This window comes from Plecotus auritus, assembly GCF_963455305.1.
Source record: "Plecotus auritus genome assembly, chromosome: 5".
Lineage (NCBI taxonomy): Eukaryota > Metazoa > Chordata > Mammalia > Chiroptera > Vespertilionidae > Plecotus > Plecotus auritus.
In genome coordinates this window covers 42,893,546-42,916,887 of record NC_137776.1, presented here as the reverse complement: position 1 = coordinate 42,916,887, position 23,342 = coordinate 42,893,546, and the positions used below count along the sequence as shown (strand labels likewise).

General features: G+C 40.4%; 1 protein-coding gene across 1 annotated transcript in view; it reads right to left on the bottom strand.

Moving 5' to 3' along the window:
• The window catches only part of TTN (titin), a 282,010-nt gene that overhangs the window by 11,239 nt on the left and 247,429 nt on the right, over window positions 1-23,342 (bottom strand). The window contains exons 265-295 of the mRNA XM_080669120.1: window positions 22,653-22,949; window positions 21,958-22,545; window positions 21,562-21,864; window positions 21,148-21,444; window positions 19,198-19,485; window positions 18,788-19,087; window positions 18,231-18,533; window positions 17,829-18,134; window positions 15,956-17,722; window positions 15,329-15,622; window positions 14,085-14,372; window positions 13,661-13,960; window positions 11,487-13,553; window positions 11,083-11,385; window positions 10,665-10,970; window positions 10,280-10,570; window positions 9,888-10,184; window positions 9,453-9,758; window positions 8,272-8,577; window positions 7,905-8,186; window positions 7,151-7,744; window positions 6,739-7,026; window positions 6,334-6,633; window positions 5,409-5,711; window positions 4,550-4,852; window positions 3,856-4,440; window positions 3,428-3,733; window positions 3,011-3,310; window positions 1,576-2,151; window positions 1,155-1,460; window positions 44-637 (exon numbers count right to left, since the gene is read on the bottom strand). Coding sequence (XP_080525246.1) covers window positions 44-637; window positions 1,155-1,460; window positions 1,576-2,151; window positions 3,011-3,310; window positions 3,428-3,733; window positions 3,856-4,440; window positions 4,550-4,852; window positions 5,409-5,711; window positions 6,334-6,633; window positions 6,739-7,026; window positions 7,151-7,744; window positions 7,905-8,186; window positions 8,272-8,577; window positions 9,453-9,758; window positions 9,888-10,184; window positions 10,280-10,570; window positions 10,665-10,970; window positions 11,083-11,385; window positions 11,487-13,553; window positions 13,661-13,960; window positions 14,085-14,372; window positions 15,329-15,622; window positions 15,956-17,722; window positions 17,829-18,134; window positions 18,231-18,533; window positions 18,788-19,087; window positions 19,198-19,485; window positions 21,148-21,444; window positions 21,562-21,864; window positions 21,958-22,545; window positions 22,653-22,949 — 13,944 coding nt within the window. The remainder of the gene's footprint in view (window positions 1-43; window positions 638-1,154; window positions 1,461-1,575; window positions 2,152-3,010; window positions 3,311-3,427; window positions 3,734-3,855; window positions 4,441-4,549; window positions 4,853-5,408; window positions 5,712-6,333; window positions 6,634-6,738; window positions 7,027-7,150; window positions 7,745-7,904; window positions 8,187-8,271; window positions 8,578-9,452; window positions 9,759-9,887; window positions 10,185-10,279; window positions 10,571-10,664; window positions 10,971-11,082; window positions 11,386-11,486; window positions 13,554-13,660; window positions 13,961-14,084; window positions 14,373-15,328; window positions 15,623-15,955; window positions 17,723-17,828; window positions 18,135-18,230; window positions 18,534-18,787; window positions 19,088-19,197; window positions 19,486-21,147; window positions 21,445-21,561; window positions 21,865-21,957; window positions 22,546-22,652; window positions 22,950-23,342) is intronic.

Here is a 23,342-nt window from a genome sequence, read left to right as displayed (position 1 = left end):
GTGTCATCTAGCACCAAACTTATGTTTACTAATTTGCTTTTACCTTCCACTTCCAAGGAGGCAGTGCCAGATACAGATCCCCCTTGGTTGGTAGCTCTGACTTGGTAAACTGTGGCATCGTCATCCGTGACACTTGCAATAATGAGCTGATGGTAGCCACCCTTAAACTCTTGAATCCTGTATTTTAATCCATCTGCAATGATTTCTTTGCCTTGTCTGTACCATTTCACAATAGGTTTTGGATGGCCAGTCACTTTGCAAACCAAAGTAGCATTGCTCTGATATCTGACGTTTAGGTTTCTTAGTTCATCTTTAAAGTGTGGTGCCTGAATTGGGACATCAGATTTGGGAGTGACAGGTTCTGATATTTCACTCCATTCACTTTCCCCACCTAAGTTTTCACACTTCACACGGAACTCATATTCAAGACCTTCAATAAGGTTTTGCACTGAGAAGACAGTTTCTCGAATTTCTTCTGTTGTCACCGCAATCCATTTATTCTGCTTCTTCTCACGCTTCTCAAGGTAGTAATTTCTAATCTTTGCACCGCCATCACTGGCAGGTGGCTTCCAAGCCACAACACAAGACTCTTTCGTGACAGCAGAAATAGTTGGCTTGCCAGGAGCACTTGGCTTTTCTATTTAAAACAAATAGACAAAAAGGATTTGAGTCAAGAGGTGAAACAAGCAGCTTTATTAAAAGCTGATTAAAAAAATAAAATGTTATAAATTCAAAGTTCTATTAAGAAAAGCTATTACAGAAAAATGAATGGGTTAGTTTGTGCTAAGAAACTAACAAAACACTAAGTTCCTTTTTAAAGAAGGGATAGGGTATATACATGGGTGGGCAAAAGTAAGTTTATAGTTGTGAGTATGTGAAACACAGAGTTTATTCTTATATTATAATTTACTAATTATTATGTTATTTTCCATATAAACAACTGTAAACCTACTTTTGCCTAGCCCGTATTTGTCCTTTTAGATAGACAAAAGTTCAATTTAAGTGAGAAAAAAGGTTCTTGTGCTTTACCTGATTTTTTGCTATTTCCTTCCAAAATTTATTTCTGTTTCAAAGACTTTTATGTGAAGATATTTTTTTTGTAAAGAATTTTGCCATGTGAAGATTGTAGCAGTTGTACAAGAGGTTGTACTCACCAAATGGACTCTTTATGATCACAACTGAGGGGACCTCTAGAGGGTTACTGATGCCAAAAGTGTTCTGAGCCGAAACCCGGAAGTAGTAGCCAGCATTTTCTGTGAGGTTCACAATCCTACAGGTTGTCACTGAGATGGCTGAAGACACCAATTGCCATTCAGCCCCTTCCTTGGCCTCACATTTCTCCACCACATAATTGGTGATCCAGGAGCCTCCGTCATCTTCTGGTGGCTTCCAGCTGATCACCACCGAGTTCTTTAATAGAGCTTCAATCACAATGGGTCCTGTAGGTTTGTCTGGTTTATCTGTTGGGGGTAAATACAATAGTAGTGGTTTTTGTAGTGTGTCTCCCATGAGCTTTTTTCCTTTAAAAATAAAAATAAAAACACATACAAAACACTGAGAATGAAAATAAAATACCTTGTATTTCCACATCAAGGGTGGCATCAACTGTTCCCAAAACATTGCTGAGCTGAACTTTGTATTTCCCAGCATGAGTCTTCCGCTGGACATTCTTCATGACCAGATGAGTGTAGTGCTCAGTGTTTTCAATAGCAGTGTTTTCTGAGTTTTGCAAAAGTTTCTGGCCATGGAACCAAGTGATGGCAGGTACTGGACGACCAATGTACATAACATGAAGTCGAAGTGTTGAACCCACAGCACCATAGTATTTCTCTTTCAGTGGGTAACCGGGATGGAACTGTGGTGTTGCTTGCAGGAGAAGCTTACTACTGGTTTCTATCTCTCCAACCTCATTGGTAGCTATGCAGGTATAAACACCTTCATCTTCTTGTTCATCTGTCATTACTGTCAGAGTATGTGTGCGTCCATCTGAAGACATTTTGTACTTCCGGCTTTGTATGAGCTCCTTACCAAATCGGTACCATTTAATGTCAGGAAGAGGCCTTCCAATGATCTGGCATGAGAGTTGAGCAGCTTCACCCAATTTGGTGGTAACATCCTCCATTTCTTTGCGTACTCCTGGGGCCTCTCCAGCTGAAGGATATGAAAGATAATATTAATGCATATTGTTACTACTAGTTCTATAATCCTTCGTCCTTGTATATCAGGAATTTAAAGTGTTGTTATTGACTAACACTTTAATAGACACCATGATTTACATGAGTCTAATTCTTAAAAACTCTTTGCAGTGATTTTCCTGGGGTCATATGGAAAATAGGGATACAGTGAGGACATTATGCAGAGTGATTTTTCTCTTTATAATTGGGAGGCATTAACAATGTATAGAGTTTTGGGGAAATAGGAATTCTCTCTATAAATCTGTGGTATCTTTGCCTTACTTAGGTTCACTGAAGTTGGGTACATTTGTTGACCCTTCAAGTCTTGTTAGGAACTATAAAAAAACAACCCATTGCATTCGAGGGAGATCCTGTTTCAGGATTGTGTTCAGTTCTCTGCACCTAACATCTACTGGGGATATGTGCTTGGAATGGCTTCCCGTAGAACCTATCCACTACTCCCTGTATGTGCATATGCCAAAGTGAGTGATTCTTTCCATACATTTGCTCACCAATAAAGCTTTCTGGAGATCTATTTAGTTTAGAGCAGTGGTCGGCAAACTCATTAGTCAACAGAGCCAAATATCAACAGTACAACGACTGAAATTTCTTTTGAGAGCCGAAAACTGACTTCTGTGCATGGGCCACGAAGTTTCAATCGCACTGTACGTGCGTGCCCGCACGTGGTATTTTGTGGAAGAGCCACACTCAAGGGGCCAAAAAGCCGCATGTAGCTTGCGAGCCACAGTTTGCCGACCACTGGTTTAGAGGAAGAATTAGTTACAAACATGTTACTTAGTTTGTAAATCATAGGCAGAGAACTAATAGCTACTTACATGTTAGTTTCGTCTTTACAGACATAGCAGTTCTTCGAGGTCTGCTAAGCCCAGCCTCATTCTCAGCAAAAACCCTGAATTCATATTCAGTAGCTTCCAGCAAACCCCCTATTGTGAATTGCCTGTCCTTGATGCGGTCCTTATTACTCTTCTTCCAGGCACTGTCTCCAGATTGTCTGTATTCAACCCAGTATCCAAGGATGTCTTTGCCACCATCACATTCAGGTTTCTCCCACTGTAGAGTGACACTGTCTTTGGAGATTGAAAGAATCTCAAGTTCTCCAGGTTGGCTTGGCTTATCTGAAATAGTTTAAAACAGTTGAAAAGAGAATAAACTATACTGCTGAAATAAAAGAAAAACCCCAAAGATGGCTTGCCCCTTTGATGTTAACCCCTTCAAAAAAAACCTCTCCTTACCAAATGGATCTTTGCAAATAATTGGTTCAGAAGCAGGGCTGGTCTCACTTAGGCCAACATCATTCTGTGCTATGATTCGGAACTGATATTCAGCATCAGGAACAAGCCCCGTGACGGTGTACATTGTGGTCGTTATCTGAGTCTTATTGTGCCTGACCCACTTGTCAGTTGAGGTCTCCTTGCGTTCGATGTAGTAGCCTGTAACTCGAGAACCACCATCGTCTTTGGGCCGGGACCAGGACAGGCTGACAGAACTCTTGGTCACATCGAGTACTTCTGGAGGATTGCTTGGAGGCTCTGGAGGATCTAAGGATATAAGTACAAAACACTCATGTGTTATAGTGCCAAATCTTGTGAGCTGATGGCTTCATTTCCAAACAAGAGTACTGAAAGAATTCTTACAAGGTTGTGGTTGGAAGAGCACTTACTTAGTGGTGTTTTTGGTACGACTGGTTCCTCGGATTTTAAGGGTTTGCTGATGCCAAATTGGTTTTCTGCTGAAACACGGAAATGGTATTCCACATTTTCTTTGAGGCCTTTTACCACCAGAGATGTACCTCGGACTCTGGAATCAATGGTATACCAGGCGGCTTTAGGCACTTCTCGTCTCTCAAGTATGTAGCCTAAGATGTCGGCACCACCATCATCAGCAGGGGGTCTCCAGCTGACCCTTACAGAGCGAGCTTGTATGTCATCGTATTCAAGTGGCCCTTCTGGAGTGTTAGGAATTCCTATCACCCTGACCTTGATGTAAACAGCCTTCTTGCCACATTTGTTTTCCAGAACCAGGTCGTACGAGCCAGAATCATCCCTGACCGCCTCTTTGATGACCAGCTCAGTGTGTGTTTCAGAGGTTGCAATCATGGCACGCTTACTAATATCTTGGCCTTCTTTGGTCCATTTACATATTGGGTATGGTTTTCCTTTGATTGGAATGGTAAGTCTGATGACTCCACCTTGTCTTACAAAGAGACCCTCCTGGTATCTTTCATCAAGTTCAACATCAGGATGTTCTGGAAAAAAAGGTAGGTTGCAATTATCGTTTGTGTGTAGGAGTGGGGAGGGGAGGGGAAATAAGTCTTAAGGCAATTATAGAAGAAAGTAAGTGATTGCGTGTCTTACCAAGCATTTCAGTGATTTTGACTGTTCCTGGTACCTCAGCAGGCTCTCCAGGTCCACCAGCGTTACAAGCAAGGATACGGAATCTGTATTCAGCACCCTGAGGTAGGTGTGTTAGAGTATATTCCCGAATCTTGGTTGGGGTGGTATTACATTTGGTCCATTCATGTTGATCTACTTTCTGCATTTCAATCAAGTAACCTGTGACTTTAGATCCGCCTTCGTCTTCTGGAGGGCTCCAGGCCAGGGAAACGGACGTTCTGGTTGTATCAGTAACTCTCGGGTTTTGTGGCTTTCCTGGAGGAGCTGGTAATAAGAATAAGATCACAACAATAAACTTGTTAAAGTTGTTGAAAATCAACTGTGCCACCTAACAAATCCACTGAGTGTGGAAACATGGACTGTTAGCATTAGAATATTTTTTGTTTTGTAAAAATTCATTTTATAAGGTAAAAATACTAAAAGCTCTTATTTTTTTTCCTTTGTCTTAAATATGCTTTATTTATAATTATTACTACTATCTCACATTTATCATCAGTTTTTAAAGTGCTTTCAGAAATATTAACTTGCTTAAAGTTTTTAACTGGAGTCCCATTTTAAAGAGGGGAAAATAGGCTCAAGAAAAGACTATAAAAGTTATTTGACAAAAGCTCCTAGGTGCGAGAGTAGGGAGGGGATTGACGACAAAGGGATGCAAGCACATTTTTTGAGCTGACGGAAATGTTCTGCATTTTGATTGTGATGTTGGTCATACAATAGTATATAGCTTTCAAAACTTAACAGACTTATACATTTCGAAAGGGTGAATTTTACTACATCAAATTATACCACAATAAACTTGACTTATACAAAAATGTATTACCAATTGGATCCATGGCAACGATGGGTTTAGAAGGACGACCCGGTTTTCCAGTCCCTCTCACGTTAATGGCCGTGACACGGTGTTCATATTCTAAGCCTTCAATAAGGCCAGTGGAACGGTACCGTGTCATCGTCACTGGTACTTTATTTACACGGACCCATCGTTCTGCTCTCACTTCTTTGCGCTCCACAATATATCCGGTCACTTGGGAGCCACCATCGTCTTCTGGTGGGTACCAAGTGAGTGTCATGCCATCACGGGAGACATCAAATATCTCTAATGTTTCTGGAGGTCCAGGAATACCTGCAGCAAGAAAAGGTGACACAATATTGGCAATATGAATAAACCAAAGACTCATATATTTGTACCAGTGTGTTACCTTTTTAAATGGTATATAAGACTCCTGTGGCTCTTTTTCCAAACTTTTCATTTTTTTACTTTTCTTGCTGTTCCTCGTTTTCTTATATTTTATAAACATTTGTTAAGCATGCATTCTTTCTCTCACTTTACCAGAGCCAGACTGTCCTTCCTTTCTTCCCTCCCTCTCTTCCATGTTCCTCCTCTTCTCTCCTCTCCTCTCCTCTCCTCTCCTCTCCTCTCCTCTCCTCTCCTCTCCTCTCCTCTCCTCTCCTCTCCTCTCCTCTCCTCTCCTCTCCTCTCCTCTCTCCTTCCTTCCTTCCTTCCTTCCTTCCTTCCTTCCTTCCTTCCTTCCTTCCTTCCTTCCTTCCCTCCTTCCATTAAAACAAAATCTAACCATGTTGAAAACCTCCAAGAAAAGGGGGGTTAGAAACCTTAGAAAGACCCTGGGTTAATTTTGTGACCTATTTTTACTTACATTAGGACACATTAAGAACAGATTCCTTTTTGTTAACATTCAGAATCAGATCTGAGGAGGGGAGAATGGAGGAAGAGTCCAAGGACTTACTGATGCTGCTGCGACATTCTATGATCTCCGATTGCAAGTAAGAGCCAATCCCGAAGCGGTTGGTTGCAGCCACACGGAACACATACTCGTTTCCTTCAGTGAGTCTGGTGAACTTAAATGTCGTTCTAGTCACTGATTCAGACACTGGCAGCCATCCTGGACGATGGGCATCACGTTGTTCTACCACATAACCACTCAATGGAGCACCACCATCCAATTCAGGTGCTTCCCAGGAAATGGTAACTGAAGTATCTTCAATTTCATCAACCTTGATAGGTCCAGTTGGTGGACCAGGCTTGTCTATGGAAGAAAAAGAAATCCAGGGAATCAATTTTCACTTCAAATCAAAATTGGGTGACTGAATGTCAGCAACAATTTGCATGTGTCTTTGTTACATGTCCTTACCAAGGATGATAACTTTAATGGTCTCTGAAGTAGTTCCAGTTACATTTTTCAATTCAAGTGTATATTCTCCAGTATCTCTGATAGTGGTTTCACGGATGGTTAATTTCGCTACTTTTGTATGAGTTTCAACTGTGATACGCTCTGATTCTTTTAGTTTAGAACCAGCAAAGAACCATGAAGCAGCAGGAGGTGGACGACCAGCGATAGGTATCACCAGCTCTACTGGCCTGCCAGCTGGGACATGGATGGTCTTTTGAGGCATCGTAGAGAGATCAATTGTTGGCAACACTATGAGAAAGAAATGAGGCATTTGTTCTTAAGCATTATTTCTAAGGACACAGTGTCATGATTTCTGAATGTTTTCTTTATTTTACTTTACTATTATTGCTATTTTTGGCAATTTGGTACGTACCTCGGAGATCTTGTACAGTCACGGGTGTGATGATCTCTCTTGGTTCTGACACACCTTTCTCATTTTGTGCCCTTACCCTAAATAAGAACTGTTCGCCTTCATTTAGGGAAATAACCGTGTGCTCTAGGACTGTGGGTTTTAATGTAACAACCTTCATCCATCTGTCAGTGCCAGCTTTGCAGGCCTCAAGAACATATCCAGTGAGTCGGCTACCACCATCATAGAGTGGTTTTTCCCAGGCAAGGGTAACAGTTGACTTGGTGACATCGACCACTTCCAGTTTTGTAGGCACCAAAGGCACTTCTGAGACCAGCACTGCATCAGATGTTTCACAAGGCTCTCCAATGCCATAAATATTTTCTGGCAACACTCTGAAATAGTACATGGTTCCTTCTACAAGTCCAGAAATTCGGTAAAGTGTCTTGCTGCATTTGGTAGTTACTGTTTTGAATGCTCTCATGGCAGCTTCACGCTTCTCAATAATGTAGTTGTTGACTGGAGCTCCACCATCAATTGTGGGGATTTCCCAAGTAATGGTCACAGAATCTCTTGATACTTCCTTAACTGTCACTGAAGGACAGGGACCGGGAGTATCTAAAAAGTAGAATGAAAGATTCATAATGCTTACTTGCCTGATAGATTTTCTTTTTTGCCAGAAAATATACTTAACATAGTTTCTCTCTAGAGAGGTGACAAGATGTATCTTTTTAGAGACTCTACTCATGGCATCATCAATTTTCAGACAAATACTTACCATATACTTTAACAAGGACTGTTGCTGATTTTTTGCCAGATTGATTTTCGGCTTCAATGGTGTATTTTCCAGCATCGTACCGGTTAACTTTGTCCACGATAAGTAAGGAGTAGCTGTCAGTGGTGTCAATAATTGCCCGGTTTGCAAGGTCAATGCCCTTCTTGCTCCATGTTATGACAGGAGGTGGTCTTCCAGATACAGACACCATCAGGCGTAATGAGGCCCCAGCTCTGATGGTCACAGTCTTCTTTAAATCGTCTGCAAGCTCAAGATCTGGTATTTCTGGAAAGTAAAAATCAAAACTTAATTACTTCATGAACAGGTGTGATGAGAAAATAATTCACTTAAAAGTTTATGTGATAAATACCTAGTCTTTCCACAGGCTCAATTTCGGCAGTTGACTCGCTGTATTCACTCATACCCTTCACATTCACAGCAGCAACTCTGAAGGAGTACTTCTGGCCCATTTTAAGGTCTACCACCGTGAATTCAGTATTTCTTATTGTGGCATTGGTATGCACACGGTACCACTGCTCAGTGTCCTTCTCTTGCATCTCAAGAACATATCCTATGATGTCAGTGCCACCATCATACATAGGCTTGGTCCATGCCAAACTAATGCTGTGCTTCGTGGTATCTACAACTCTTGGAGCAGAAGGTGGTCCAGGGGTATCTATAGGATTTTAAAAGGGGATGCAGATATTATATAAATGAGAAAGCTTTGAGATTTGTATTTTTGGTTTTCAAGAGTCACAAAGGCATTATTTTTTGCTGTCCACACCCACCAAGATAATTTTTATAACTGGTCTTTTCTGATATTATAGGAAAGCACTGTCTGCTATATTATCACTATTATTATTATTATTATTTAATAATTGAACTTCTTTGGAAAGGTAGATGTTTCTTTCCTGCTATTTTGGCTAGCTATGCTGTGTTCTAGCTAAGCTCACTGTTTAAAGTATCCATTCTCAGGGACTTTCTTTTTGTTGCTCAGCTTTCACAGGTGACAATGAATACTGAATCAGTTTTTTCTACATCCCCTATTCAGCTCCAACGATTCATTCCTTAGTTCTTGGGCTCTAACTCTACACAGGGATTTACTACTTCCTTTTGAAGCTCTTGTGACAATTATTTTGTTGGGTACTTATGAAAGTACTAGAAACCATGTTCTGCTAAGCCTCACTTAAAAGAGACGTTGTCTTCTTTCTTGTCAGTAGCTGTTATCACTAGAATGCATTTTCTTGTTAATAGCTGTTATCATGACAATGCATTTTCTCAATTCTTTAGAAGATTTATAAAATACATCCTTGTAATATACTTTTTTCATAGATTGGAAAACACTGCAACAATTTTCAACTATTGCTAACTTAACAGAAGTAATAGTTAACTTGTTTTCTAATTTAGACTATATTTAAAATCCTTCTAATAAGCATATGCTTTTGTAGACCATTCATAAATTCTGCAAGTTCTTGGAAGTGGCATTTTGGAAAATTATTTATAATACAGTTTTGGTAGGCATTAGGTTTATGTATGATTCTTGGAACTCACATGATGGCTCTCTGCAGGAGATAAAGTTGGAAGCCTCGCTGGGTTCACTGTTGCCAGCAGCATTCACTGCAGTCACCCGGAACTGGTAAGCACAACCCTCCATCAGGCCAGTCACCTTCAGCCTGGTATCATACACCACATAGTCTTTGTTGACACGAGTCCAACGCAAGCTCTTCTTCTCACGTTTGTCCACCAGGTAGTTGCTGATCTCATTGCCACCATCAGATTCAGGTTTTAGCCACTGGATAATGATATGCTCTTTGCCAGCCCCAATTTCTTCAGGTATGCCAGGTTGCGATGGGATAGCTGTTTACATTTTTATGGAAATAAGAATAATCAGAATTGCATGAAGTCGCCATTGATATAACTGTCCTCCTCTCCCCTTGAGCCCATTACATTTCAATTACCAAATTGCTTAAAAGTGTTAATACTCACTGAAAGAATTTCTGGCTACAATTGGCTGTGTTTCAGCAGGCACACCAGGGCCATATTTATTTACTGCCCGCACTCGGAATATGTATTCATTGTTCTTGATGAGTCTGGTAACCACATAGGATAGGGTTGGGCATTCGCTCTCAACAATCACCCAGTTGAGCCTGCTGGTCTCGCGCCTTTCCACAACGTAGTGAGTTATTGCTGCTCCTCCATCCTCCTGAGGAAGGCTCCAGGCTAACGTGCACTTCTCCTCCGTCACTCTGCTGATGGTGAGATTTCCACATGGGCCAGGGGTATCTGAAATAGGTGTAATGACAAACAGTGATGAAGACCTTTCCTTCTGCTCACTATTGAAAATGCTATAAAAATAAAAGAACATCTGACATGCTTACCAAGAACTTTGACCAAGACAGACACGGCCTTGGTCCCACCGGCATTCTTCACTGTTAAGGTGTATTTTCCACTGTCGCTTCTGTCACAGAACTTGATCACAGCAGTTGCTCGTTTGCCAGTATACTGCAAAGAGACTTTTTCACAGAGATCTAGTTCCTTGTCCCCTTTGGTCCAGATGATTTTGGGTTCAGGTTTGCCACCAACTGCAGCATCAAGAACAAGATCTGAGCCTGCTCTGATGGTAACCAGATCACCCTGTAATCTGGCATCCAGTTCAGCCTTGGGTGGAGCTGTCATAGACAAAACAGATGTAAATGAATATATGACAGTTTATTTACACATACGTTGTGATAATTTAAAAGGAGAACATTGAGTATTTTTTACCATATTCATCTCGGCAGGTGACGGGGCCTGTAGATTCTGATCCTTTGCTAATGACTCCTGCTGCATTCTTGGCCAACACACGGAACTCATAAGTGTCTCCTTCACTGAGAGCGGTCACAGTGAAGAAATTATCAGAGACAATGGTATAGTTGCACTTCAGCCAGCGACCATCTCCAACTTCACTGACTGGCTTACGCTCTATGATGTAGCCCACAACCTTGCTGCCTCCGTCATATATTGGGGCTGACCAAATCAGGGACACTGTTGATCTTGTGACATCTGTCACTTCTGGTCTTCCTGGTGCATCTGGAAGGGATACAGAAATAAAGTTTAAAAATGCAATCCTGAATTCTACTAGTACCAATGATCATGATGATAATAATAATAAACAAATGTACCCTTAAATTTTGACACATACCAACTGGGTTCTGAGCCATTACAGGTCTTGAAGCTTCGCTGGCTTTGCTAACACCTGCAGCATTGAGTGCATATGTTCTGAACTGATATTCCAGTCCTTCTACCAAATTGGTCACTTTGTAGTTGCACTCTAAGCATGGCACTTTGTTTTCTTTCGTCCAAAGAATGGTGTTACGCTCTTTCTTCTCAACCCAGTAGCCAATGATTTTACTGCCACCATCATGATAGGGTTCTTCCCAACGAATAGACATAGCATTGGCTGATACGTGGTAGACTTCAGGTCTGGTAGGAGCGCTTGGTGGAACTAAATATAAACAAAGGTATTAAATATGAATACAATTTTATAAAATTCAGGGGAAATATTTAATACTAAAGATGCTGAAATATGATTTTTGTTTTTCTTACCAAATGGATGCTCAGCAATTATTGGTGCTGATTCTAGAGGCTTGCTGACACCAAATCTGTTCTCTGAACTGACACGGAATGAATATTCCATGTATTTTGTGAGATGAGTGACTTTAATCTGAGTGCGCTTGACACTGGAATTAATAAGCTGCCAAGCTGTTGTACCTGACTCACGCTTTTCAACTATGTAATTAGTAATCTCACTGCCTCCATCATCTTTAGGTTCAGCCCATGAAAGGACACATGATTCAGCTGAGACGGATGAGACTTCGATGGGGCCGGTTACTGGACCTGGCCTTCCAATGACCACAACTGTGATGGTAAATGTTTTAACACCAGCTGTATTTTCCAGGGTCAAGAAGTATCTTCCAGAGTCACCTCTCATGCTTTCTTTTACAGACAAGGTGGTTCTGTCTTTTGTTGTTGTGATACTCATTCGCTCTGTCTCCTTAAGTCTCATTTCTTCCAGCTTCCATGTTACTTTGGGGGTGGGACGACCACTGATTGGCACATCAATGGTAAATGTGCTTCCTGCTTTGCAAGTTATGAGCTGATTGGTAATTCCAGTAAGGTCAGCAGTGGGCTCAATTTGAGGCTCTTTGATAATGACTGAAGAGAAGGCTTCCCTGGGTTCACTGTAGCCAGCATCATTCTTGGCCTTCACACGGAATTCATATTCAGTGTTCTCAACCAGGCGTTCAACTGTGAAGGTCAGCAGTTTGGTGTGACCAGCTTCAACCCAGAAGTCAGATCCTTTTTGTCTCATTTCGAGCAGGTAGCCAGTGATTCGGCTGCCTCCATCATGGTCTGGTTTCAGCCAAGCTAAGACTGCAGAGGATTTGCTTGTGTCAACGATATCAAGTCTCTTAGGTGGAGCAGGCTGTTCTGTGGCTATAATTGGTTCAGGCATTTCATAGGATTCACCAATGCCATACTCATTTTCTGCAGAAACACGGAAATAGTATGGAACGCCTTCTGCCAGGTCATTAACCTTGAGGATTTGACGAGTGCATTTTTCATTGATAATCTGCCAGCTACGGCGACTTGCTTCTCGTTTCTCTACCACGTAGTGATGGATTCGGGCACCACCATCAAGGAGAGGGGCATCCCACATCAGTGTAACAGACCCCCGGGTCACATCCTTGAAGGTAATCGGGCCAGGTGGCCCTGGAGTGTCTAGCACCTTGACGGTGAATGTGACTGACTTACTACCACTGCTGTTTTCCACAGTAAGGGTGTATTTCCCTGCGTCATTTCTGTTGCAGTTTTCCACGGTGAGGGTGGTGAAGGAGTCTGTTATATGGATATCAGCCCGAATGCTAAGGTTAGAGTCGGGTTTGCTCCACACAGCTGTAGGAGCTGGTCTACCCTGGTAGGCAATGAAGAGGCGGATACTGGCCCCAGCTCTAACAACATGAGTCTGCTTGAAGTTTGCGTCAATATCTAACTCAGGAGCTGTTAACCGGTCAACTGCTTTAATTGTGCCAGTCACTTCACAGCTGTCTCCTTTTCCAGCACCATTGATAGCACTAACCCGGAATTTGTATTCTTCACCTGCTTCTAGATCTGTGACTGTGTATCTTGTTTTCACACATGCCTCTACATTTACCTTGTGCCAGTCTTCTAAGCCAGCTTTGCACATTTCAATAATATACCCAATTATTTCCATGCCTCCATCAAACACTGGCTTAGACCATTCTAAGCTCACAGTTGTCTTTGATGTGTCTGTCACTTTGACCACAGTGGGAGCACCTGGTGGGCTGACTGGCTCTCTGCATTTGATTAGTCTTGAGATATCACTGGCAGGTCCTATTCCTGCAGCATTTTCAGCCATGACACGGAATTCATACTCATTGCCTTCTACTAGACCAGTGACTTTGAATCTTGTCTCAGAGATTGGTCGTTTGCTGATCACTTTTACCCATCTTGTGCTTTTCTTTTCTCTCCTTTCAAGGATATACTGTTGAATTTCATTGCCACCATCTGATTCTGGCCTTGCCCATGTCACGGTAATGCTATTGCCTGTTATGTTACTTGGTTCTGGAGTGCCCGGGGCATCAGGAACAGCTGTAAAAGGAGAACAGAGAAATGAATGAATAAATAAACCAATTAGACACGTTTGCTTGGAAGTTAATCTTATGACACATTACCACTTCATAAAAATGGACACTTACTGTATTGTATTTGAGCAACCACTGGGTCAGAATCAAGTGGCCTGCCAACACCAAACTTGTTAACTGCAGAAACACGGAATTGGTATTCATTGCCGTTTATTAGTTTAATGGCAGTATAGCTGTGGGCTTCACATTTATCTTCAATTAGTGCCCAAGCAAGTCTGCTGGTTTCCCGTTTTTCAACAATATAGTGAGTTACAGGAGCACAGCCATCATTGAGTGGAGCATCCCACCACAGGGTCATCTTCTCGCCAGTAATATTGGTGAATCTTATTGGCCCAACTACTTTTCCTGGTGTATCTGTAAGAAAAAGATAGTTAGTTACACAGTTAGTTCCTTTTTCCTTGTCCATTCAAATGCAATCAGGCCTTCCTCTAATCCATGTCCTGAAAATGTTAAGATTAAGAAGCTATTTTAGAAGTACCTTGTACTTTCACTGTAATTTCTGCTTTTGCAGAGCCAGATACATTTTTGGCTTCCACTCTATATACACCACGATGGTCCCGAGTAGCATCTCTAACAAAGAGGCTGGTGGATCCAAGGACATCGGTTATTTCCATATTCATCCTCTTTTCAATTTCTACTTCATCTTTGAACCAAGTTACTCGAGGTACTGGTCGTCCTTGCACCAAAGCTTTAATTCTAAGACTCTCTCCAGCTTTAATAACGAGACCATCAAAGTACTCAGGGCCAAACTCTACTGTTGGTGGAACTAAAGAAGAAATAGAAATAATATGTATTAATTTTGCTTAATAATGATATAAATTAACATTGTTTTTATTTTAAAAATTTTTTAAATTTTAATTTTTAATTTTTTTTCTTTATTGATTAAGGTATTACATATATGTCCTTATCCCCCCATTGCCCCCCACCCCCTCACTCATGCCTTCACCCCCTGGTGTCTGTGTCTACTGATTAGGCTTATATGCATGTATACAAGTCCTTTGGTTGATCTCTCCCCCCGAACCCCCACCCTCCCCTACCTTCCCTCTGAGGTTTGATGGTCTGATCAATGCCACATTGTTTTTCATTAGCATCATATCATAAAGCCCGGAAGGGTTAATACTCATTCTGTATTACCAAAGGCTATTCTGAAAGTAGGATGGGTAATTGAGAATGTAGACTATGGAGTTAGACATTTGTGTGATTATCTCCTTTGTTAGGTTTGTCATGTTATTAATCTCGCATTGAGACTTACAAAAAGAGAAGCAAAACATTTACAGATCATTTACTTCCTAGTACTGCTGCATATTCAAATGAGTTCCTATACGAGGCTATTGGCTGTGCTCAGGCAAGCTGATGGCTGTGCTACTGATTTATGCTGTATTTCTAGTAACTTCAGTAAAGATGGACAGTTATTCTTGAGAGCTTTTTTAAATTTATTATAAAAGACTGAAATTACAAAGCTAAAAATGCAGTTCCACTTGCATGCTATTTATATGGGAATGGAGTGAAATAATAGACATGGTAAAAAGAATTGATGCCAATTACATTTTTTTTTCTTTTCTTCATCTGAAAGGTAGACAATCTAATTCATTACATAACAACCTTGGATAATCTGTATGAAATGGTATTCCCTGTTCCCATTTTATAGACCAAGGACCAAAAAGTATTTTTTAAAAATGTGAATGCTCTTAGCCTTATTGGAAATCAGTTGTAAATGCTTACCATTTTCATCTCTTGTCATGATAAAGCCAGAAGACTGTGAAGGAGGACTTATAGTTCCAACGGCATTTCTTGCAATTATTCTGAATTCATATCGATCCCCAGGACTAAGTCCTGTGACTGTGTATTGACATTCACAGACATCAGTAAAGTTGCATCTAACCCAACGATCACTCCCTTGCCGTCTCTCAATGCTGTAGGCCACAATCTTACTGCCTCCATCACGCAACGGTGGGTTCCATTTAAGTGTGATGGTTTCTCGAGTGACATCAATGTAGTCAGGAGTGCCAGGTGGGTCTAAAAAATTATATGGAAATTAAATGCATCATTATTTCTGTAATCAACTCTTAATCATCAATGGAAGAAAAATAAAATGAACAAACCCCACAAGCTCATTTTAGCCATTTCATTTTTTTTTGTATTATAATCTTTAAAAAGAACTTTAAAGTACTTTATCAGACTGATTTGAAATTATCCCCCTTGCTTTACTTGACCAGTTCTTTAGTGATAATATACATATATTATGAGAGAAGGTGAGGTGATACGTGGAAGAAAAGCAGTGTTATTTATTTGTTACCAACACATTCAATTGCTGAATTAAATATATTTGAATAAAACTCAATCACTTACCTACTGGGGAAACAGCTAAGGTAAATTTGCTTGGGTCACTAGGTGAGCTTAGGCCGGCAGAATTTTCAGCAAATACACGGAACTGGTAATCCAGGCCTTCTATTAGTCCAGTAGCTCTATACTCTCTTCCAGATATTGGTGATGTATTCACTCTTTGCCAGAGGATGCTATTTCTTTCTTTCTTTTCAACATGGAATCCAGTAACTTCTGAACCACCATTATAAACTGGAGCATCCCAAGTTAGTGACATGCCATCAGAAGTCACGTTGTATATAACTGGCTTTCCTGGGGGGCCAGGAATCCTGAACTGGTGTTTTGCTATAATAATGGTAGAGACAAGTGGCTGGCTGACTCCGTATCTGTTTTCTGCCCTCACTCTAAATTGGTATTCAGAATCTTTGACTAAATTAGGAACTTTGAAAGTTGTCCTGGCAACACTAGAGCACACCATCTTCCAATTAGTTTGTGAAGCTTCTCGCTTCTCAATGCTGTAACAAGTAATTTCTCCTCCTCCATCATCTTCAGGCACATCCCATGACATGATGACACTGTCAGCTTTGATTTCATCAAATCTAATGGGCCCTTTTGGCTTTGATGGCGGGCCAAGTGTGATGACAGTGATGGGAAATGAGTTTCTACAAACTGCGTTATCAAGAATAATTGTGTATTTCCCTCCATTCTCCTTTTTGGCATTCTTAATATTGAAAGTAATTTTGTTTTCAGTTTTATCGAAACGAACATTTTCACTTTCTTTCAATGGCAAACCATCTTTCAACCAACTGATAGATGGTTTGGGCTTTCCTTTATAAGGTAATTCGAGGTGCACATTATGCCCAATTCTCACAGTGACTTGTGCTCCAGGGATATCTGACAGGTCAACTTCAGGTGTAATTACAAGTTCTTTCACTGTAATTGGCCCAATAGTGACAGAATCACTCAGTCCTTTCTCATTTCTGGCAGACACTCTGAATTCCAGGACTGACTGTTCCTTAAGTTGGCCAACCTCAATTTCACATGTCTTACTAATGCCAGCATGTGACCATGTTTGTTCTGTACTACTTTTTCTTTCCACAACATAGTCTGTGATGACACTACCACCATCATAGTCGGGTTTGGTCCAGCTCAGGGTAACCGATGTCTTTGTTGAATCTTTCACTGAGAGATCACGTATAGGAGCTGGTACTTCAGCAGCCTTCACTGGCTCTGTGGTTTCACAGGGTTCCCCAATTCCAATTTCATTTTCTGCAAGAACTCTGAAGAAGAATGGTGTTTTCTCTGACAAATCTGTTACCTTAAAGGATGTACTAGAACATTTGTTTGTCACTGCAGACCATGTTCTCTTGGTGGCATCTCTCTTTTGAATGACATAATTAATTATGGGAGATCCTCCATCAATGAGAGGAGGATCCCAGAACAGAGTGACTGTGCCTTGAGAAACATGTTTAATCTGTAGTTTCTGGCAGGCAGCTGGCGTATCAAGCACTTTGACACTCACAGTTGAAGACTTCGGTTCACCAACTCCATTTTCTATTGTGAGAATATATTTTCCTGTATCATTGCGAGTCACTTGAGGAATAATGAGTAATGAAGATGAATCAGTGTTTTGAATGCTGTATCTGACATCACTGCCAAGATTCTTCTCATCTTTTCTCCATGTGACAGTAGGTGGAGGTCTGCCTTTAAAGGGAATAAATACTTGTACATCTTCACCCGCTTTAGCGATGATAGAGGTTCTGAAAGCCACATCTAGGTTGATCTCTGGTTCCTCTGTAGACATAAAATGGACATATACAATGAATTTTAAAGCAAGAAAATGATTTACTGAAGGTACACTAATAAAAAAAAAAATGCAATCAGACCAGTAGATACATACCAAGTATATCTTTAGCTTGTGCAGGTTCAGTCATTACTATAGGTTCTCCTTGCCCAGCACAGTTTACAGCAGACACCTGGAAGTAATAATTGACTCCAGGTTTCAGGTTAGATACCACATATTCTGTAGTTCTTACTTCTTCTTTGGTAGAGACAATAGTCCATTCCTCTTCTTCTCCTTGTCTCATCTCAACAACATAACCAGTAACAGCACTGCCCCCATCATAGACAGGTTTACTCCAGGCAAGAGTGATGGATGATTTAGTTGTATCTGAAATCCTTATCTTAGCCGGTGGGCCTGGAGGATCTGGAATGGAAATTCACATAGCAGTTACATAATCATGTACAATTCAGTGACATCAAAAAAGACATGGGTGAAGATGCTGCATTTATGAGCACTTACCAATAGGATCAGCAGCTTTGTAGAAGTCAGATGGTTCAGAAAATGGACCCTGTCCAGCAGCATTTACAGCACAAACTCGGTATTGATAGTCACTGTTTTCCATGAGTCCTGTCACTTTCTGTCTGGTGTCACGGATAGTCTCCTTTAGGACTTTAAACCATCCTAGACTCTTCTTGTCTCGTTTCTCAAGGAAATAGCCACTTATTTCATTACCACCATCTGCAACTGGTCTGTTCCAGACAACAGTCATTGAATTCTTGGTTATCTTTGTCACCTCTGGTATGCTTGGAGGCCCTGGTGTAACTATTTAGAAAGAAAAAGGAAAATGAGCTCAAAGGATTGACATTACCGACATATTCTACCTTTCAATCTTCAAATATTATCTAAGAATATTAGCTTCATTTATTACATTTTCCACCTTGTGAAGAGGATGATAATGAGAAGAGATATAATACAAAAGAAAATCAAAGTCATTCTAAGAAAGCACTTACAAGCTAGCAGAATATCTTATATTTAGTTTTAGAATATTTCAGTTATTTTATGAAATCATGACTCACCAAATGCATTCTTTGCTACCACTGGATCAGATTCCAGTGGATCACCAATGCCGTATTTGTTCACGGCTCGAACCCGGAAGATGTATTCATTTCCTTTGATAATTTTGGTGGTTGTAATGATGCACTCTTCTAGATTTTCAGACACCATAGACCACACAACGCGGCTTGTTTCACGCTTTTCCACGATGTAGTGAGTGATTTTGGCACCACCGTCATCCGCTGGAGGCCGCCAGACAAGAGTCATCTTTTCAGCAGTGACAGTCTTAAATTCAATTGGTCCACCTGGTGGTCCTGGTTTGTCTGTTAATGAAAGAACAAAATAATATGTTAATAATTTTAAAAGGCTATTATTTAAAATTACTAAGTTTTAGGCCAACAAAATACGATGTTGGCCTTTATTCAGTACCTACCAAGGATCTGTACTCTGATGGTGGCTGAGGCTGAGCCCATGGCATTCCTTAGTTTTAATTCATAGCTTCCACTATTAAGGCGACTTGCATCTTTGATGAGTATAGATGCAAGGTCAGTGGTATTTTCGACACACACCAGTGCATTGGTTTGTAATTCTTTATCATCTTTATACCACTCAATTGTAGGCTCAGGTTTGCCAGAAATGCCAGCTCTGAGTTTCACAGATGTACCTGCTCTGTATTTGACAACTTCTGTATATTCTAGAGGTAAATCAATTACAGGTCCACCTGCATGAAAAACAGATGATAAATATTTAAAAGATCAAAAAGACGAAAAAAATAATTGTAATAACTTCAAAGTAAGCCATTGGCCTTTATTTAAAAATATATGGACACACATAGTAGTTCTAATCCTATTTAGCCATTATTTTAAACATTCAAAAGTTACAAGCTGCTCTTCTATCTCAAGTGGGTAAGAAAGATTGAGAGTAAGTTCTGTACCCCAATAACACTGCATCAATTGCACAGGGATTTAAATGTCTTTGAAATATATTAAAAAATCTATTAGGTGTTTGATTCCAGTGTTTAAATGAGATATGCTAGTGAGAACATCATTGAAGAATAAGCATTATCCATTTTCTTTCATGCTAGGTTCTCCTTTCTCTTTCTTTAACTACCTCCTATCCTTTTTTTATTTTCCCTTTTCAGTTTATTGGTATGGGTGGTTCATGTCAGATCCTTGAAGTCTGAATTCTCTACTCAAAGAGCTACATGCTTCACTGGATAGATTTTCTGCTATGCTTCTTAGAATTTTCCCACCCCCTTTATTTCTTTTTAAATTGATTTTAGAGACAGGAGGGAAGTGGGAAGGAGGGAGGAAGGGAGGGAGAGAGGAAGAGAGAGAAATATTGATGTGAAAAACATCGATTGGATCAATTGGTTACCTTGCCTTCTGTGCCCTGGTCAGGGATTAAACCTGAAACAAGGGTATGTGCCCTAACCAGGAAGCTAACCTACAACCTTTTGGTATATAGGAGGACATTCCAACCAACTGAACCATACTGGCTAGGGCAATACTAACCAGGCCCAACCCTGCTTAGCTTCCGACATCAGATGAGTTTGGGCATGTTCAGGGTGGTATGGCCATAGACAGAACTTTGAGAAATAGAACTAAATCTGACTTGCTTCTTGGTCTCACAAGTACTGATGCAGTGTCCACAAAGCCTGATTCATAGAGTCGCCCTGGGATTCTCAGCATGAGGATGAGAGTGGACACTATAGAGGCTCCTCCTTGAAAATGGGAAACTTTGGAAAACTATCACAGGATGCCCAACTCTGATGAAATTTTAAGTTTTAAACCACAGTTAAACATACTACTTATTTTCCAGAATAGTCAAGTATGTATATTTTGGACTGACAACAATGTACAGAGAGTTCAGGAGTTTGTTTGAATTCTCTATCACTAATGAGCTGTTTGATGTTGGAGAAGTTACATAAGCACTCGAAACCTCAGTTTCTTTTCTGTAAAATGGGCTAATCTTAGGGCTGTTAGAACTACCACGAACACCTCTGTTTAGTTTTTCACGTATTTAAGAAGAATATTTTCTGGGTACTCAACCATGGTCTTAATTATTGAGTCTGATGTTTTAAAAAAGAAGAGTGAAAGCACCAACTCATACAACCAAAGAATCATAAAAGGTTGAAGTTGGAAAGCCCTTTAGATATTCTGTAGTCCAAATCTCCTGTTTTACAGTTAAGTCAAGAGGCCTGGGGAGCTTAAGAAATTTTCCTTAGACTCCAGCTGGTTCTTCCTAAGACTGCCAAGCTAACGTCTTCTAAAAATCAAACTAAAGTGTATACTAAAAGTTATTCTATAGATTAAGACCAAATGGATTAAGGATGACTATTGAGTTAACTGCTGTTGGGATTCAAAGTGCTAAAAATGCTTACCATAAGTATCGATGCATGTAACGGGGCCCACAACCTCGGATGGATTGCTGATGGAACCAACAGCATTTCTAGCAAAGACACGGAATTCATACTGCGAATTCTGAGTCAAGCCAGAGACAGTGAATTGAGTCTCAATGACATTGGTGAAGCTGGCTTTGGTCCACCTGCCATCTGGAAGATCTCGTCTTTCAACAATATAGCCTGTAACCTTGCTTCCTCCATCGAAAGCTGGTGGTTGCCATGAAAGGTTGACAGAATTCTTTGAAATATCAGTGATACGGACATTTCTTGGTGGTTCTGTGATAACAGGAGAAAGCAGATCAGAAGCAAGCACTATGCCAACATTATTTGGCTTCGCAGAAACAAGATTTGCATTTTTAGTTATCAGAAGCATCTTTCTTGACAAATACATACCACAGGCATCTATGGCTAGGACTGGCTCAGACGGGTGGCTGGGTTTTCCAATACCAGCAGCATTTTCTGCATACACTCTGAATTCATAAATAAGTCCAGCACTGATTGCTGTGACTTTGAAGTGAGTTGTGCGAATGACCATTTTGTTGACTTTTTGCCATAAAATACTATTTCTGTCTTTCATTTCCAGGTGATAGCCTATAACTGCATTGCCTCCATTGGACACTGGTTCATGCCAGCCCACGGTGATGCTTTCTCGAGTAACATTATTGACCCATGGTGTAGACGGCGGTCCAGGTGTTGCTACAAAAGAGATAAATATCATAAGTTAATACAAACATTTAAAACATTTATGTAAGTGAAAACCGGGGATCTTTGCCAAAATTGAGAACTTACTGTATGGTAGTTTGACAACCACATAAGCCGAATCTATGTGATCACTGATTCCAAAGCGGTTTTCTGCCTTGATGCGGAATTGGTATTCTTCTCCTTTGGTCAATTTCATGACTTTAATCATGGTTCTTGCAACTGTGGCAGACACTTCAGTCCATACTGCCGTACTTGTCTCTCTCTTGAGTACAATGTAATTGGTAACATTACTTCCACCATCATACTTAGGTGGCTCCCATTTGAGAGTCACACTTTCTTCAGTTATATCACTAATAACAATAGGGCCAGTTGGGGGACCAGGCCTGTCCAGCACAATGATGTTAATAAAAGCTTTGGTTGTTCCACTGGAGTTGGCAGCTGTGATCTCATATCTTCCGGCATCAGCAGCAACGCTTTCTTTCAGATTAATGGTTAGGTTCTCAGCAGTAACTTCAGTATTAAATCTCATGGTTGCTTTCAGGGGTACACCATCTCTTGATAAGGTCACTTTGGGTAGTGGTTTTCCAGAAATTGGAATGTCAACTTTAAGGTTTGAACCAGCTCTAACATATACAGTCTGACTTGGGAAATTCTTCATATCAATTTCAGGTGGTTCTAAAAAAGAAGAGTATGGCAGATGAAGATGAAAACAAATTTCTAAAGATGAACTCAGATCAATGCACATAATTTCAAATTTTGCTTCTACATAAAACTAGACATACCTAGTTGCTCCTTAACAAGAACAGGAAGAAGAAGCTCTCTCGGGTCACTCAAACCAGCTTGGTTTTCAGCAAACACCCGGAAAAAGTATTCAGAGTTTTCCCTCAGACTGGAAACAACGTGACGGGTTGACTTTACCACAGCACATTTCACCCAATTTTTCTGTCCTTTTTCTAGTGCTTCAACAAGATAGTGTACAATTCTGCTGCCACCATCGTGTTCTGGTTTCAACCAGGCCAGGGAAACACTATCTTTGGATACACTTGTTACTCCAAGTTTTTCAGGTGGGCTTGGTTTTTCTAAGAAAGCAAAATATCAAAGGAAAGGGAAGATTATTATAACATTTTAATCCATGTATATTCTTCCTGCATTGTCAAGAGAAAAAAACTTAAATGAAGGCCATATATCTACTCTGATTAGAGCCTTTCTTACTTTTTATATGACCAGTTTGGCTTCTGAGCTTTTGCCTTTCATTACATGTCATAGCATTAAAATTCAAATTAAGTGTCAAATGACCAGATTAAAGCTAAAATATACCATAGGTTTATCATGGATATAACATTGAAAAATATGATGAACAATCTTGGAAGAAACTTCATCATGTAACTTCTGCACACCTGTGCTAATATACCTAGTCAAATTCAATTGTACTTAAATTTAACATACATTATCCAGTTCTAGCTATATTACTT